General features: G+C 42.3%; 1 protein-coding gene across 2 annotated transcripts in view; it reads left to right on the forward strand.

Annotated features, from left to right (window-relative positions):
* PDE1A (phosphodiesterase 1A) overlaps positions 1–19,585 on the forward strand; it is a 355,852-nt gene that overhangs the window by 77,172 nt on the left and 259,095 nt on the right. Inside the window, exon 1 of one of the 2 annotated variants that reach the window (XM_068246999.1) lies at positions 7,638–7,937. The exons of the other annotated variant lie outside the window; for it this stretch is intronic. Within the exon in view, the coding sequence (XP_068103100.1) occupies positions 7,885–7,937 (53 nt within the window). The 5' untranslated portion in view covers positions 7,638–7,884. Of the gene's footprint in view, positions 1–7,637; positions 7,938–19,585 lie in introns of those variants that run through there. 2 annotated transcript variants of the gene reach the window in all.

A 19,585-nucleotide genomic window follows, 5' to 3' on the forward strand; every position in this document is an offset into this window, starting at 1 on the left:
ACTTTTGACTTGGGTGTCATTGATTAGCACCCAGGTTATGCACCCAGTCTTTGGAAAAGGTGGGCCACCCCAAATATACTACTTTAGTGAAATATAGTGACGAGTTTTGCATCGTTGTTATTTTGCAGCGAATTTGGAGCTGCACAATTGTAATGCCAATGTTTAGACTATTGCAAAATTAATTTTACATATATTCATAATTTCACAAAAATATGACTTTCTCATGCCCATAGACCATAATGCATTTATGCAAAATTGTGTTTTGTCATATGCAAAAAAATAAATTATTTTCTTATGCCCTGCAGACTCCAAATCATTTATACAAAAAAGTGTTTTCTTATAAGTGAAAATTTTTCTTATGCTTCTTGAACTTGGACTTCTTGGACTTGGACTGCATTTGTGCAAAAAATTACGTGAAATTATACAAAATTTTGTGGAATCAAGATTTCATACAAAATTACTATCAGATGGAGAATTTCACAAATGCAAAATTACTCATTAGGATCAAAATAGGGAATTATTGAGAAATGCACTCAGTGAATGGCAACACCCTCACTAATGATTTTGTGGTCTGAAACATATGAAAGGCTACTCATATCTGCAAATGAAAATAATTGAAGTCCAGCTCTTGATAAACAGTATATTCTCCTAGTAAAATTTTCCAATGGAAGGAGAACTCAAGGAGGAGCAGTCTCTGTGCTCTCCCCAGGCTCTTTTAGTCGGGTGCTCCACCCGGCTAATTTCGCTGAGCACCCGGCTGTCATCAGCTCACCTCTAGAGATGGCCCGAACGGTTTGACGGTGAACGGTTCGCGGTGAACTTCGGTGGTTCGCGTTCGCCGGCGAACGCAAACTTTTCCGGAAGTTCGGTTCGCCCCCATAGTGCATCATGAGGGTCAACTTTGACCCTCTACATCACAGTCAGGCTACACTCCCTCCTGGAGCCACTCCCCCCCTTATAAAAGGCAGGCAGCGTCAGGCTTTGGACTCACTCGTGTGCCTTCATTAATTAGAGAAGGGAAAGCTGCTGCAGACTCTCATAGGGAAAGCTTAGTTAGGCTCTTGTAGGCTTGTTAGCTTGCTCCTTGCTGATTCTTATTGCTAAAAAAAGCACCCCTCAACAGCTCTTTTGAGAGATAATCTTGTTCTTGTGATCTATTTTTTTTTGTGTCCGGTACCTGTCTGTGTGTGACAGGTACACATTGTAATACCCATTACTGCATAAACCTACCTACCTGTTGTTCACAGTGCACCCACCTACCTACGTGAGCGCACGCAGTGTCACTGTGCCTGTCCGGTACCTGTCTGTGTGTGACAGGTGCACATTGTAATACCCATCACTGCATATACCTACCTACCTGTTGTTCACAGTGCACCCACCTACCTACGTGAGCGCATGCAGTGTCGCTGTGCCTGTCTGGTACCTGTCTGTGTGTGACAGGTGCACATTGCAATACCCATCACTGCATATACCTACCTACCTGTTGTTCACTGTGCACCCACCGACCTACGTGAGCGCGCACGTAGTGTCACTATGCCTGTCTGGTACCTGTCTGTGTGTGACAGGTGCACATTAAAATACCCATCACTGCATATACTGTACCTACCTGTTGTGTTCAGTGCACCCACCTACCTACGTACCACTCAGTGCATACCTGTTAACTGCACCTGTGTGACTGCACATTGTATTAGTCAAGTCAGTGCATACCTTTCACTTCATCCCCCCCAATATGGACAAAACAAAAGGCAGAGGCAGGGTCACCTGGCAGGTCTGTTCGAGGTCACGCTGTCGTGATTTCGTGCGGTCCTCGACCAAAGTACAGTGTTCAGAAGAAGGCACATGCCATCAACCCCCAATATTGTCAGGACATAGTTGACTATTTAACACAGAACACCTCATCTTTCTCAGCTTCCGCATGGAATCATGACATATCTTCCTCCTCCTGCTCTGATTCTGACACCCCACTTAACACTCAGTCGGCCACCACCACCAAAGTGCCATCAGCCCAGGGCTCAGCGGTGTGGACATTTTTTTGTGTGTCTGCCTCAGATGAGAGCAATGCCATCTGTACTCTCTGCCACCGAAAGTTGAGCCGTGGAAAGACCAAGACCCTCGTAGGGACAACTACCTTACGAAGGCACATGATTACAAAGCACAAACTGCAATGGGATGACCACCTGAGGAAAAGCAGCACACAAAAGCAAAGCCACACACCGCAGTGGAAGATACCAGGCCGCAATTTTTTCTCAAAAAAGGTGATACCTAAACTGTACCGTGATGTGGAAAGGCAAGTGGTGACATCTCTGGCACACAGCGTTGGGTCAAGGGTCCATCTGACCACAGATGCCTGGTCTGCAAAGCACGCTCAGGCCTGCCCAAAGATTAAGTCAGTCCCCACACACAGCATCTCTGCCTGCACGCCGTCTGACTGCCTGCCCCAAGACTAAGTCAGTCCCCACACAGCATCTCTGCCCGCAGTCCGGTTGATTGCCTTCTCCGCCACCACCAACAGGGTCCAGTACTCCAGGGGGATTCCTGAATTTTTAAGGCCACTGCTAGCAGCGGCCGCCATAATAATTTTTCTGATGCGTGTACATGCCTGCGGCCTGCCTAATTTTTCTGGCTGCACTGCAGCTGCAACAACAAAACAAAAGGCATGTACATGTGCCAATTCCCCTTCATGATCATTACCTTGCTGCGGTGAAGGGGCTTGCGTATCACAATGAAGCAATGACCGACGGCTATACGAGTGTGTCGGGGGGGGGGGGGGGGGCACACGCACGATAATAAGATCGTTGCTTCATTGTGGACAGACCAAATTTGATCAGCTGGACAGTCACTTTTCTGTCATTCAGCTACCTCAGCCCGGTGACCATATGGGCTTGAAAACCGCCACGGCCTGCACTCTCGCCATTGTCCAGCACGGCCGTCACTACACAAACAGCTGTTTGCATTGCGTTACACAGTGAGTTTGGTGTGTCAGTGTGAAGCAGAACTCTAATTACACTCCCTGATTGATGTATACACATGCAAGATGTTTTAAAGCACTTTAGGCCTGCAATTTAGCATGCAATGTGATTTCTGCCCTTAAAACTCTGCTTTGCGTCAAATCCAGATTTTTCCCCAGGACTTTTGGCATCTATCCCACTCCGCCATGCCCCCCTCCAGGTGTTAGACCCCTTGAAACATCTTTTCCATCACTTTTGTGGCCAGCATAAGTGTTTCTAGATTTCAAAGTTCGCCTCCCCATTGAAGTCTATTGCAGTTCGCGAAAGTTTGCGCAAACCGAACTTTTGTGGAAGGTTGCGAATCCGGTTCGCGCACCGAAAATCGGAAGTTCAGGCCATCTCTACTCGCCTCCTCATCCTCCTCCTATGCTGTAAGCTGAGTTGTCCCAGCCCTCCATTCCCCCATTGTGCCCCACCCAGATACTTTCTCATGCCACCCGGCTGGAAAAAAATTTTGAGGAGAACACCGCAGACTGGTAAAAAATGTGTAGACATCTGGCTGCCTGGTCTACATCAGCCTACACAGGAAACAAGAATGAGAGATGAATGATCATAGGAAGTTGAATTATGTTTCTATTGATAGTGAGCTGATGACACTACATGCAGCACTACTTACCACTGTGTGCTCTGCAAGTACAGTAAGTGAAGAAGTCCCTCACAACTCTGACTGTTACTACTAAACCTTCACCCCCCCCTCCCCCCACTCCCTCTGAAAATATTATCAGTAATACACCACATTACTGCGTGACAGTGTTGGGCAGAGTTCACAGTCGCATCCATGGAAGGCCTTCCAAATTCCTAATTGGTTTTTAGTAAACATTTGAACCTAAAAAAAAACCAAGCTGGCGAATGGTTTGAACTCTCTCCAGTTCTCCGTGCCTATTTACAAAGCCTTAGGCTACATACACACTTACTTGAGATAAAATTCTTTGTAAAATGAAAGATCACAGACCAATTTTACCCCCTTCCATGTAGTATGAGAGCCATACCTACACAGTCTATTCTATGGAGCTGAACTCCCCATCAGATAAAATCTTTGCAAGATGCTGCACACAAAGATGCTGTACACATTCAACAGATCAGTATCTGCAAAAGATCTGTTCCTGCAAAAGATCAGTTCTTGCAAAATGCATTCATAGTCTATGATATCTGCAGATCCTCATACACACCTTGTTTGTGTGTGCAGCATCTTTGTGTGCAGCATCTTGGAAAGATTTCTATCTGATGGAGAGTTCAGCACAATAGACTAGACTGTGTAGAGTATGGCTCTCATATTACATGAAATGGGGTAAAATTGGTCTGTGATCTTCGCTTTTCCAAAGACTTTTATCTCAAGTGTGTATGTAGCCTTACATCCTAAAGCACCTGTCCATGCTGTTATTTAAAGGGGATGTAAAATTGAAAATATGTGCAAACATATATAAATAAGAAGTATGTAAAATGAGCCTTAAATTACTTTTCTCCTATGTTGCTGTCACTTACAGTAGGTAGTAGAAATCTGACAGAAACGATAGGTTTTGAACTAGTCCATCTCTTCATAGGGCATTCTCAGGGATTTATTTATTTTCAAAAGCACTGCTCTGTCCAACTGCCAAAAAACTGTGTAGCAAGCAGGGAAGCTGGTCAGCATCATTATTTACCGTAAATGCTTTTTAGGAAATATCTTTATAGAGAATAAAAGCCTTGCTGAGAATCCCCTATGAAGAGATGGACTAGTCCAAATCCTGTCGCTCCTGTCAGATTTCTACTACCTACTGTATGTGACAGCAGCATAGGAGAAAAGTAATTTATGGCTCATTTTACTCTGGTAAAAACATACTTCTTATTTGTCTGTTTGCACATATGTTACATTTTACAATTTTTTGCCATAGTGCCCCTTTAACAAACTTCTCTCTATCCCTTCCATTCGTTAAGTTTGATTAGAATAATAATTGAACACAGTAAATTCCATTATGTTTGTGTAAAAGCAGTGGTCACGTGGCATTATCGATAAGTCTGTGACAGAAAATAGCATCGCATGTACCTACCGCAATCCAGGAAAACTGCATTCATTATTCTGAGAATTTATCATGGGTGATATGAGGTAAAGCGAATTATTTAGACTAAGATAACGCTCAAAGTTTAACCTAGAAAAGCACTACCGTGACCTGCTTCAAAAACAGGTTATAATTAAGATGAGTCAGGGGGGTTCTTTTACGCTACATGCGATTCCAAAGCGATTCTGGTTTTGATGCAATAATAAAATGTCCTGCATGCTGTGTTTTTTCTGTGTTTTTTTTCTTTTGTGTTGCTAGCATTCAGTGAAAATCTCAAATCAGCATTGCAAATTGCGATGTGCAGTATAAAAGAAGCCTCAGGCAGTAGGAGAGAGAGGGCCCGATCCAATTAACTTTTTCTCCAAGGTTTTCTCCTAGACCTAGGAGATCATTTTCCAGCTTTGTTTAAAATAATGTTTCAGCACTCTGCTGAAATTGAAAAAGTACCAAAAAATTGGTGAAAAAGCACTGTCAAAATTATTTACTTGCTTGCTAGTGGCTTAAAAGTATTGTATTTATAAGGGGGAAAAATATCACATAGGAGAAAATTTAGGAGAAATAGCGAATTGGATCAGACCCAGAGAGTGAGAGAAAGCACTCAAATAGCATATAATAAAATTTTCTTTTTTTAATGCATATCATTTTTGATTACTACCGGTTATTGGATTTCGGGTGGGGCATATCCAGTGGCAGCGCTACACTGGGGCACACTGTAACATACAGTTAACTGTTTCTAGTCTCCAGCAGCATATACTGAACAGGATAGGATCTGTAAAAAACTCTCCATGTCAGCTATGAGTCTATGTAGACGTTAAGTAAACTTAGGGTCTTATCTATTTGCCATAAATACCCCACAATCCTTGCAAAATCCCTTGTAATTCTTGTAATTAATGTATCGGGATGACACCTATATTTGCACACAAAAAAAATCCCTCTACCACTTTCTGAATGTATGTTCTTACATTGTCAGCCAACAGGAATAGAGTCTGAAGAAGGCTTACAAGCTGAATGCTTAATTTTTATTCAAAATTAGCTAATAAACTAGAACTTGTATTTCAGAGACAGGAAGTTTTGAATCAGGATAATAATTCTGATTCAAAACTTCCTGTCTGTAAAACACAAGCTCTAGTCTCCAGCAAAGCTTTGCTACTAAGATGAGGAATTACACACACACAGGGCTTGATTCACAAAACCGTGATAACTGTTATCACGGCTGTGAAAAAGTGCTTTGCACTCATTTTAGCGCCTTTTGGTTCGAAAATGGTTATCGTGCGCAAAAATTCGGGTTCGCCTGAAGTTTCGCACATTAATTCTTCACGAACGCACGATAATGCTAACTTATCGTGCAAACGCAGAACGTTAACGTGCAAAAAATTTGTATTATCGCGTGAATGCAAATTTTTGCTCACGAGAACTGTTCACGCAAAATTTCGCGCGAAGCACTTTTCACAACGTGATAACAGTTATCACTGCTTTGTGAATCAAGCCCACAGTTTTTTTCTCCCTCCTTCCTCTTCCTCTTACTTGTAGAGTCGTTAGACACAGGCTGGGGGCTGGAATGATTTGTCTGCGATCTGTCCACACAGGAGCAGCTTGCTAGAAAGTAAGGATTAAAGCATGCCAGCAAAACTAGCCAAGTACATCTGTAGATAACTTTTCTTCAATAATAGCACCATCTTTTGGACAATCTGCCCTGCTTAAAATCTCTGTTTGTGATGTCTACATCTGGCTCCTATCATTGCTGAACTAGTAAGCCTTCATTTTATCACCTGAGTTAGGTAAAAAAATATCTAAATCACACCATAAAAACATTTATTTTGATCACCCAGATGGTCCCCACTAGCCATCATGCCCCCTTTCTGCCCCCCCCCCCCCCCCCCAAAAAAAAAAAATTATTCTGGAGCGGCCATTAAGCACGTCAAAAGCAACACTCCCCTATTTGTCTTTGCGGAGACACACTTTAAATCAAGGCAGCTTGTGTGTTGCTAGCTCCTTCAGTATACAGATGTGTTGTCATGACATAATCTTACTGCACAGAGTTATTTATGTGTTTTCCCAAACACAGCGTCCTGTCATAATCTGGAATACCCTCCACGTCTCAAAGCGTCAAAACGCACAAAGTAACCCTTTAATTCTTGTCTAGGCCTATCTACAACCTGGCTCACAGGATTGAATAAAAGCCAGATTGTAAAGTAATTATAATCTGCTGAAACACAGCCAACCACACAGACTGCATCTATCCGTCTTCATTAGCTTGTGTACAGTTCTTTTAAACTGAACAAACTTTCTTACTTCATGAACATGGAAAAACTCCCGGGCAGTCCTAAAACTTTTATTTAAAACTAAAGGGGGAAAAAAAGTTACGTTTACAGCCTTATAGCCCTGGTCTAGAGGCAACGGAATGCTAATGTGTTCTAAGAGCTGTGACAGATATAAGCAGGGCATATTCTCAGAACTGTTCTATGAGAACTAGCTGTAGACTTTTTTTTTTTTTCTTCTGAAAGCATCCAATGCTCTTGGCTGAGTTTCACTTTTCCTTGCAGACTTTACTAGCCTGTGACTGTGGCCCTTCTCATTTCTCAGTCAACTCTAAACATGTGCTTTTGTACAGTCCGCTCTGCTAAGTTGTATGCACAGTTATGTGGCCTCAATGGATTTTTTTCCTCCAGCAGTTAAAGAGGGTAAACTCCCCGACACACACAACCTGTTTGCAGGACTGTGTGGAGCACAATAGCTAAAGATCATTTTCATGTGTATTTCCATTTCTGGACATTTCCTCTTTTTTACTATTTCTCGTGTGGCTTGATCTCTGGAAGTCTACACTCCGCAGTTCATTTTAAATGGGTGACTGCATCACGATTAAGAAAAAGCACCTTCAAAAACCAATATTTAGGTAAGTCATCTGATCTGACTCACTTTGTACTTTTTGTGCATTTTTTTTTTTTTTTACTTTTATGTGTTTTGGGTTTTGGAATGTTGGGTATTGCAGTTTTACTTTGGCTTGTTACTGTTAAGATTGATTTACCTTGCACTTTGCCTAACTTTATTGAGGCTACATCAGATGTTTTGCGTTATAAAAGTATTCAAAGTCGTTGCGCCTTGCAGCGGAGCAGATGTTTGCTTTGTGTTAAGAGTTAATTGCTCGAAAGGTTTTTTTAACGTTGGTGTAAAGTTTTATGAAAAAAGAGCTTGTTGATGTTTTTATCGGTTTGGGACAATGATTTATTTTTGCCACTGTAACGGCGAGATTTAGGAAGGTATCCCTGGACTCTCTCACAGCTTTTAATTGTTTTGATCGCTGTGTTCTTTGTAGGCTTTTGTTTCTGAACTGTATTGCTTTGAACTGTATTGCTTTAATGAGTAACTTTCTCTGGATCGAATGCAGAATATGCAGAAAGACTAAGGAGACTTCCTTAAAGCTCAGAAGTGGATATGTTTATTTATAATTATTGAGTTGGAGCAATTTGGAAGTATGTACAGTGCCGTATGGACTTTATGTAATTTGCCACCCTTTACATGAGACTGGTTATTGATTTTAAGTTAATTCTCGGCTGTGGTGATTATCATGGGCTGTGTCAGCCAAATATCTAGTGTGTTTAGATCTGCTTCACTATCAGCTGTGGGGAATAGTCAAATGGAGAATGAGCGCAGGTGTTCCATTGCCCCTGCCCAGCAGGACACAGCTTGCTTGAACATTCACCCCATCATCCCTCCTCCCCTCTCCATAGAACAGTACACACCACTTGACTACAGTAGAGCAGTGTGTATACAGCACTCATTCCTAGAACTGTCACTCTAGCAACAGATGACCAATCGTTAAGGGTGACTGTAACTAAGAGTGTCTACAAGGCTTTAGTTCATATTTTTGACCAGTTTGCTTGGAATGTGTTGATGCCAGGAAGGCGAAAAGGGTCGGGTTAGGAACGGGTAGCACAATCTGATGACACTGTAAAATTATGTGAGCCTTATCTTATTTATGGATCCTAAGGAAAGTAGGACCTCAGTGTTGAGAGACTGGATCAAGAGCTGTGCCTTCTGGTGGGAATAAGATTGAGGAGTCGAGGTCAGGAACAGCTTGATGTTCTCAGAGCAGGAAGAGGGATATTTATTTATTTAAAACTGATTCTATTCAATGCAGTGGAATTGGTGGCCAAACCAGATTATGGCACAAGAGTGTAGCACGGTGGTGTCCTACGTACATGTGCTTTTACTGACTTCTGGTTGCCAGTTGAGACAGCAGAAATGCTCCTTTAAATTGGAATCAAGGGAGTAACTACAGAGGAGCAGCACCTGCAACTGCAGGGGGGGCTCAGAGTTATAAGGGGGTCCCAACTTCTACTTAATTTCCTCCAATAAACGGGTCCATCCTTCAGATCAGGTGTTTTGTGGCTACACTTGTTATGGGTGTGAAGATCATGATGGCCACACCGGTTTTATATCCCTTGCAAAATAGGCCACCAGGCTGTGAGGGTCACCAGGGGTTGGCAAGGGAAGGGGTGTGAACATTGAGAGGCCCATCAAAGTTTTGCTGTGGGGCCCCGTAATTTGTAGTTATGCCACTGATTGGAATGCAACATAACCTAATGAGGTTGTGAGAATGATAAGGAAAAAAGTAAAACATCTAATAGCAACCAATCAGTTTAAAGAAGTCAGACTATTCAAAGTAATTGCTGACTGGTGGGTACAGGTGGTTTATGTATAGGAGGATCGGTTTGAGTGATGAAACCACAAGGGCAATTCTTGAGTTCAAAAAATTCAAAATCACACTTTATTGAATCAAAAAGATTATCAAAAGGTAAAAACTTGTGTATTTGTCAATAACAATTCTTCATCACATGAATGTAGAAAATGATTCTGTTTTGACAGATAGTATTCCGTTTTACTATCTGACAAAACTGAATAATCTTCTACATTCATGTTATGAAGAATTTTTATTGACAAACACAAAAGTTTTTACCTTTTGATAATCTTTTTGATTCAATAAAGTGTGATTTTGAATTTTTTGAACTCAAGAATTGCCCTTGTGGTTTCATCACTCAAACAGATCCTCCTATACATAAACTGGGTGTTACTTTGAGCATGGTGGCTTGCTCAAGGGTGGATCTTCCTAATATCTACTTTATGTTGAGGGTCTTTTTTCATGACTCACTCCGAATAATAGCGAAATATGGTGGGAACAGGTGACCTCAATTTGTAATCTGCTCTTTGACTTATTAAACAAACCAGGTTATAATATCCTCCGCATTCATATTCAGAAGCATGTGTTTATGTCAGTGCAAAAAACTCACAACTTAGATGATACAGTGCTTGATTCACAAAAGCGTGCTAAATTTGAGCACGCCAGTGAAAAGCCCCTTAGCACGTGCAAACTGCCTCTTCACGCGCTAATATGCGTGTAAGAGTTTGCGCGCGTAAAGTTTTGCTTGCAAAATCAGCCTCTTTGTATGCTAAGTAGCGTGATAAGCATACTTTGCACGCGAAGTGGCTGATTTTGCACGCAAACGGAGCGTAGCGCCTACAAAAATAGCACGCGAACAGTAACAGCTTTGCCCGTGCAAACTACTTAGCACCCTAGTTTGCAGGTGCAAAGCCTTAACATGTTCTAACTGATTTAGCACTGGTTAGTGAATCAAGCCCACAATCTGATCATTTAATAGAGCAATCAATTCAAGAATGTCATCAAATTGACTGCAAATTTTCTCTTGTTCAAATTTTTCAAAGATTTTTCATTGGTTGTTTTTACAGAATTGATCAGGATACTTGTTCAAAAGAAAGACTGTTTGGTTTCTGGGCACGGTATTGATCATTGGTCTCTGATTAGGTCGTAAAACTGCATGAAATTGATTATGAGAGTATTGACCAGGTCAGCTATTATCTCTGACAAGATCAGTAAACCAGTAAAAGATGTAGAAACAAACAGGGTCTACTAGCATTTTATGGGTCAAAAATAGTAATAGTTTAGAACTGTCATCCAAATCATATCCTTGGCGGTGGACCTAAGTGATCTATCTAGGCACCATACTGATTCATGCTCACTGGGGAATGACCTGTATTTGTGTATACCATGGCACTGTTTGTTTTTATTGAACCTTTTGCAGTGATGTTTATTTCTTTTTTTCTCGTACCCTCATCTCATTAATGATATGATTCCTCCTTTACTTTTTTTTTTTTTAAAGCAGTACAATTCTTTCTCTGGAAAGAATTATACTGCTAAGTATAGGCAGCCAGAAAGCCCCCCTCCCCCACAAAAAAAGTTTAGGGAGCCAAAAAGTGACCCCCAAATGTAGGTAGCCAGAGTGTACCCCCTAGTTTAGTTAACCAGAGAGTGGCCCCCATACAGGTAGCTAGAGTGTGCCCCTCATTATGGGTAGTCAGAAAGTGCCCCCCTCCCCCAGGATAGATAGTCTGAGAGGTCCTAAAAGTATTGGTAGGTGGAAAGTATCCCCCCTGTTATAAGTAGCCAGACAGTGCCCCCCCCCCCCCCAAGTTAAGTAGCCAGAAAGTGCTACCCCCCCCCCCCCATCAAAGGTAGCCAGAGATCCCCCTAGTGCAAGTAGCCAGAGTGTGCTTCCCCTCCATCCTCAGTATAGCTAGCCAGTGGGATCCCCCCCCTTCAGTGTTTTTCCCTGAGTGCCCCCCATCTTCTATGCAGAGCTGAAGTGAAGCAGAGCAACTGTTACTTACCTCCCTGGGATCGGGCCACTTCCTGCATCTGGCCCTCCTGGTGGTATCCACAAGTGTAGCTCGGGGTTACTGCTAATTGCTGTGGTCAGCACTAACATCTGTATCAACTGTACAGATATTTGTAACACATATTGGACCTGACAGTTATGTCTGGCTGATTCAATGACATTTATGAAGCAAGCAGAAAATGTAACTTTTACCCTTGAAGTGGAATTACTATACAAATTTTCCTATTCTTTATTGCCCATACTATTTTCCTAGTTGCTTTTGTCCCAAAGTAATTTCATCTGTGTAAAAATCATGACACTTCCTCCAAACATAGAATGCTGCATGATGGAAACTGCCATTGTAATTGATGTTACATAAAATTATCAAATGCATTCAAAAAAGTCTCACAGTAAAGAAAACTTCTTCTCTGCTTACAGTGTTACTGTATCCTTCAACCCCCTCCCCCCCCCCCCTCCCAAAAAAAAACCTAACCAAAACCTTCGCCATTATCAACTACAGTTAGTGATTAAAAGAACAAACCGGGGAAGCAGGCAGTGCAATCCAAGTGATTTCAGTAACTATCTATCAAATGGTTTATAGAGATTCAGTAAGAAGTTCTTGGGCAAGACTACCTAACACTGCAGGGTGGCCTACTGAGCACACCCTTAATGGTTGCAGCTCTCAAGCATTTTGTGTCAGGAGAAAAGCATTATACAAATGTTAGGTTTACTATTACAATCCTAAGTCAAGGGAAAATGTTGAGACTAAGGTCCCCTCGAGGGACTAGAGATCTACCCAGATGATCACTGCTACATTTCCCATCAGCAGGAAGTCTTGAGCCCCTCTGTCTCTTTCCTTTTTATAGTAGTGGTGAGTACATGCTCATAAGCGCTTTGCGTATGATAACTCGTGGGTCATGTTTTGCCCCTTCTACAGCCATTTATAGTCTGTACTCAGCTTCATCCCATAAACTATTGCTAAAGCTGATTAGTATTTGGATACTAAGTTCCCATAACAAAAGTTTAGACGCCAATTCATTGCTGTTACATCAGTTAAGAGATTATTTATGGTAGGTTTGGATTATTTCACTTTGCACAGCCTCATTACACTGCTTTATTACATAAATTGGTGCATTACATTCTGAAAATCTGTACTGAGCATTGTTGTTGTCACATTAGGGAAGGAACTGGATCCCGTCCACATGGACGTACAGCTTAGTGAAAAAGGTTTCTATAGCAAATTTCCCTTCATTATTAAAAGGGAACAACAGAATGTATTAAACAAAAGTATCTCCAATTATATTTACTATTACATCTGTTTTTGTTTTTTTTAGTCTGTTTTCTTTGGTTTGTATTCTGCTTAGAAATGTTTTGCAATGGCTGGATTTTTAGCTCCTGTAAAGTCTGTGATTGGGTTGATTCACTAAGTCCGGAAAGCACCAGAGAGCACAATGACTCTTTTCAGACGGGCAACTGACAGGTGGTGAATTCACTGCTCTCCTTTACTTGTAAGCACTTGGTACTGGCGCTAGACAGGCGGCCCCCATAGAGTCAGATCTGAACACGTCCGCAGCTGCGTTTGGACTCATCATGTTGCAGTAACGCCACCTTGTGTCAGCACTCGACACGCATGGTGTTACCAATGCTTCACTTCAGCTGCATTTAAATTGCACCCAAATTGCACTGGCGAGTGGCAGATGTGATGCTGAACTGCTTGGCAAGTGTGCAGTTCAGCCTCCCATCTGAAAGAGTCCTAAGTGTTTCAGCAAACCAAGATGGACCGCATTTTTGAAGATGTACCTACATTAAATATCAAATATATTGTAGAAGCATTAGAGTGTTGTACGGTGTGAGCCAATTATTATTATTTAGTATTTACAGGGGCGCAACAATAGGGGATGCAGCCCCTGCACCCACAGGGGGGCCCGGGGCCCCTCTGGGACCCGCTCAGGGCCATTTTGGTGGGGCAGGAGGGGTCGCAGCATGAGTGAAGAGCATTGTACATCGGTGGGGAGTGGGGGCAGTCCCCCCCCTCACCTCGGGCTCTCAACACTACCCTCCAGGATCTATCACTGGCAGCAGCGGCAGGCAGGACATATACCTCCAACCACCACTGGAGGTTCCAATCTAGTGATTCACACTACTTCCTGTTTAAACCCCCCCTCATGTTGCAACCCCTTCTGCCCCTCCAAAACAGCCCTGAGCGTGCACGGGTTGTGCTCAAACTTTTGCAGGGGGCCCAGTGACTTCCAGTTACGCCCCTGATATAGTGCCAACATCTTCTGCAGCGCTTTACAGGGAATATATAGCCATGTCGCTATCTGTTCCTCAGAGGAGCTCACAATCTAATCCCTACTGCCATCAGTAAAAACAATAGCCATCAGTAAAAAAAACAAGAAGTTTTGAATGGTATCATCCTGATTTGCTATTTGCTTGTGAAACCCTTGCCTGCGTCATATTATATCCTAATTGTGATATGCTAAAATCATGCTAGTAAGTAAGTGTTTGTGGGCCTACGGTCATGTGCAGCACCTGCACAGAAATCTTTTTTTTATCAATACATCAAGGCTTTCCTGCATTGTTAAGTCAATTTCTTGCTATTTTAAACAGTACCTGATAGGCTGTAGCATTCTTCTGTTTGGTGTAGATGGAGTTAAGGAGTGGAGGGATTATCCATCAATCAGTTAATTAACTTAATTATGCTTATACTGAATATTTATGATGGTAACTGGCAAGCATTAACATAGCCGTAAAAAATGGAAAATAACAGCGTTGACCTGAATGCTACAATTAATGATACTGATGAACATGATAAAATCAAATAAAGTCAAAGGACATTTGAAAGACCATCTGTAAAAACAGTCCATCCACCTAGGATGCCATAAACCGATGTTAGACTAGGAGATCCACTAGCCTAGCCAGTTAATGCTAGCAAAAACTTCACACGTATCAGGCTGCAATCAGTCTTAACCACTTTACCCCCGCGCGTACGTATTTCTCCGCCCCTTTTTCCATCCTTTAAAAACCAGGGACGGAGAAACACGTACTTTCCGCGTTCCCGACGCTGCCCGCGCTCCCGCTCGTAAACACGCCGCCCGCCGCTAGTAAACACGCCGCCGCCCGCTCGCCCAGAGATCAATGAACGGGAAAATCCATTCCCGTTCGTTGATCTAAGCCCCGCAATGATCAGCTGCTCTCCTATGGGCAGCGCGATCATTGTGAGAAAAAACTCACGTGTCCAGCCTCCTTATTCTTCCTCCAAGCTTCCGGAAGGAAGCTTGGAGGTCGCATTAAAACAAAAAGTTACTGTGGCCATCTTGTGGCCAAATAGTAAACTACACCCTACACATTTTTTACATACAAATAAATGACTTTTACACATAAAATTAACTCATTACCTCCCACACTCCCCATTTTTTTTTTTTTGTAATTAAAAAAAAATTAAAAAATTTACAATTAAAAAAATACATAAATAGTTACCTTAGGGACTGAACTTTTTAAATATTTATGTCAAGAGGGTATAACACTGTTACTTTATAAACTATGGGCTTGTAATTAGGGATGGACGCAAAACTGAAAAAAATGCACCTTTATTTCCAAATAAAATATTGGCGCCAAACATTGTGATAGGGACATAATTTAAATGGTTTTATAACCGGGACAAAAGGGCAAATACGTTTCATGGGTTTTAATTACAGTAGCATGCATTATTTAAAAACTATAATGGCCGAAAACTGAAAAATAATTATTTTTTTCCCCACATTTTTCCTATTTTCCCATTAAAACACATTTAGAAAAAAATAATTCTTGGCATAATGTCCCACCTAAAGAAAGCCTAATTGGTGGTGAAAAAAACAAGATATAGTTCATTTCATTGCGATAAGTAATAATAAAGTTATAGACGAATTAATGGAAGGAGCGCTGAAAGGTGAAAATTGCTCTGGTGCTCAGGGGGTAAAACCCCTCAGTGGTGAAGTGGTTAATATATCAACACAGTGCAATACTGTTGAACACATGAACTGTCACACCACATGAAATCACTGCAGTACAGCTGGTGCTCTTCCCCAATGAGGTGGGTACTCTCCAGCTTATAAGGACCTGAATGTGTGTGGGCCCCCCTTCGCCTGGCTGATAGTGTTACTAGGTTAGGGCCCAGTTCACACTTGCGTTTTGCCTCTATACGGGTCCGGGGGGGGGGGGGGGGATCCGGGAACGTCCGGTGCCATACGGGTTCCATCAGGATCAGTTCAGTTTGCGGTAAAAAAAGTTTCAGGAATTGTTTCAGGATTGCATCAGTTCCGTTTCAATGAGATAGCCCAAACGATTAACTATATTCATTGCAGTGCTCGTAAAGGTCGGGAAAGACACTGCGGTCATTGCTGGACATAGAGCACACAGATACAACCCCACAACCCCCCCACACTCAGCACCCGAGGCCCCCAAATCAACAGATACGCTGCTCTCTCGTCAGACACTGTCCCTGCAGCAATATAAATTATACAGACAGGCCGGGGGAGAAGGAAAACACAGATACATGACAACAGCCCACAAATCAATTACAAACATTACCATGGACTGTTGTCCTCAATCAGCTCAGGCATCTCCCCCATCTGTCCAAGCCAGGGCACTCCATGTGGCATAGAACGGGTGCAGGAAGCACCCGTTCAAATTGCCAGTGGGATGACAACTTCCGTTTTTCATAAGTTCCTGTAGTGCGGGGAAAGGTTTCCTTGTCAGGTCCGGCTGCGGTGACCTGCGGGGACGTTCCAGAAAATTGGAGCATGTTAGAAAATTCCGGACCGTAGGCCGGACCACAAACCGCATCCGGATCATGACCCGGCCAGACGGACGGATGTGATGAAGGATTACATTGTATCTATTCACATCCGGTCCTTTTGTACAGTATACAGTGCGGTCCGGGTCCGGCACAAAACGCAAGTGTGAACCCGGGCCTAAGAAGTGATGGCATCTCAAACAAAACACCACCACTTCTTAATCTTGGAGCACTTACCAGCCAGGTCATGATTATAGTGATGGCTAAGGACCAACCAGTCTGAAACATGTTGGATTTCTGCAGTTGATAAATGCCATGGTTTGTATCTCTGCACTGTTTTTATTTCTTCAGGATGCAGGACCACCTTTCTTCCTTTTTTCAAGTCGCAACAATAATAAACTGTAATTTTTCAGTAAACATATCTATGATTTGATATTACCCAGGAAAGGGTTAGAAAAGTCCTCCATTCTATAGCAGACTTATTTTGAGTCACTATATATATCTTCCAGGTAGAACTTAAAGCGGGATTGTCAGCCACAAAATAAAATTCCATTTACCCACTGCTCTGTGTTTATTATGCAACCTGCAACCTGACCCTGCATTGCAAGCGCTCCAATCTAATCAGAAATGTTTATGCTGTAATACATCTTATCTCAGTCAGCTTAGCTCAATGTGATACATTGCCAGGGAGAGGGAAGCTTATCATCTCCCCTCCCACATTCTTGCTTCTCACTGATTGGCTGAGGGCAGTTCAGTGTGACAGGAGTCTGAGAAGGGAGAAGCTTCTAAAATGTTATCTATGCATTGCTGTGTTTACAAATCAAGCTAGATATGACAGTGCAGTTTCTAAGAGAAAAAAAGGGAGGAAATTATATCAGGATTGGCTTCAGTCAGAAGAAGTAAAAATTGAAAATTCAGTTTTCTTTTAATTTACTATATAACATACACTGAAGTTAAAACATGGACAGTACAATACATATTACGTAAGTAGAACAAGTATTTATCTACTTATATACGTGTTTTTTTTCCTGGGACAGTATGGCTGTCCCTGCTGCTTTAAAGATGGTCATGTACTATAGAGCTGTAATGGTGCATGTACTAGAAAAAAGGTGTTTGCACATGTGCAAAGCTAAGCATAGCTGATTATGTGCCTTATGGAAGGCCAATGGTGATTGCTATACAGATTCCCTAACTGATTGCTGTCTATATGCAGTTATTCAGTGCTAGCCTGCTCAATATTTTAGGTATGATTTATTTGTCATTAGGTAATTAAAGCGGACCCAAACCAAACATTTTTTTTTATTAAAAATATTTAGTTGCACCACTCTGACACATACAAAGATAAATAAACACTCCTTCAAGCCTATGAGCATTTCAGTGCATGCTTTTCATCCTTCTCTTTTCATAACTAGGGTTATACAGGTGGCAGCCATTAGCAATTCCTCCATTGCCGGACACCACCTACTCCACCAGTTTGCCGGATTTTGTCCCGGCAATTTGAAAGGAAGGTAGGGGTTCCTCTAATAAATGTAAAATATTTTATATTTGTCATCATGCAGCTGAAAAAAGGCTGCTATTTATTATTATAATTTAGAAAATAGATTTTATTTCTGAAATCTTGTATTTTTAATTTTGGTCCACTTTAACTAACAAGGTTGTAAATGAACAAAAACAAGCTCTGCCACTGAGGGCCTACGCACATTATGACACCAGAAGTTAATAATATTTTAACTCCTCTCTCTTCCGTGCTGTAAATTATTTTCTTTGAGTGTAACTACACTCTGTGACTGCTGGTAGGCAGATTATGACTTCACTGTCACTGCTGACTAATACACTGTAACTGCACTGTAACCACTACAGGTAGATTATGACTGCTTCTGACCACTAACAGGTAAACTATGACTGCACTGTGACCACTGTCACATAACCAATGAGACCGGCCTCACAGGGAGTAACTACTAAAAGGCAGAGACAATGGCTTCATCTTGATCACCTGCATGGCTAAAAGTATAGGTAGTGGATCAGCATGACAGCCAGGCAACTGGTATTGTTTAAAAGGAAATAAATATGACAGCCCCCATATCCCTCTCATGATAGAGGTATAGCTTATACCCTTAAAACCTTGAACCCCCAATTACCCCCCACCCTGCCCTCTTAACACTACAAAAAACACACGGACTACCTCGGCATTTGGATAAATTAAGGCCAAAGCAGCCCATTTATTTAACACCACCAAAGTAAACAAAAACATAGAAAACATCTTAAATTAACGTTTCCAAGAGAGCTGAGGTAAGGGGTCCGGAGGTACCTCTAAAAACAAAAGCTTGAACCTGGCATGCAGCCTTGTGACCGGCCCCCACCGCGTTCGCCGGTTCGGGGACAGCTGCATGCCCACCTGGTTGGTAATCACCGACGATCCGTAACCCTCCGGAATTTGCCCTGCGGCAAATCCCCCGACAAATAGATCCCACCTCCGGAGCCCCCTACCCCTCCGGCTGCAATGACAGAAAACTCCACCTAAAGAAAAGAACACAGTAACATGACAGGGAGGGAGGGAGGGAGCTTCTCTCCTACGCACGCTGAGAGGGCCAGACTCCGCCCCTTTCTTTTATTAACTTTTCTCCACCCCCCTTGACAGCTCCAAAGCCCGGGAACCCCTGCTCCTCCCCACCCAAAACTTAACCCTTTCCCACCAGTAAAGCTACCCTATCATGTGGGGGCCCTGCACACTCCGCTGCACTACAGTTCCCGGCCCCATTCTTTACAGTTGTCCTTTAATACAGAAATCACCTGTTGCTGAACTGGCTAAAAAGGGGTGAACAGCCATAGTAAGCTTTACTTTATTTTTCACTTTGGAATTTACACATTAAATCCGCTTGAGGATAGTGAATGGAGTCATACAAATCATTCCTTTATACTTTTTTGTTTGAGCCAGATGTTTCCTACACCCAGAGCTCCTGATGTTGTATAACACAATTATAACTTTGAATTATGCAGAGTGATTTATTTAAGCCAGTAGTGGGTGGAAATATAATGCAGAGCTATAGGTGAGCTTTAAGCCTGTAGTTCTGAATGTATGCTTGGCTTACAAGGTCA

Source organism: Hyperolius riggenbachi, chromosome 7 (genome assembly GCF_040937935.1).
Source record: "Hyperolius riggenbachi isolate aHypRig1 chromosome 7, aHypRig1.pri, whole genome shotgun sequence".
NCBI lineage: Eukaryota > Metazoa > Chordata > Amphibia > Anura > Hyperoliidae > Hyperolius > Hyperolius riggenbachi.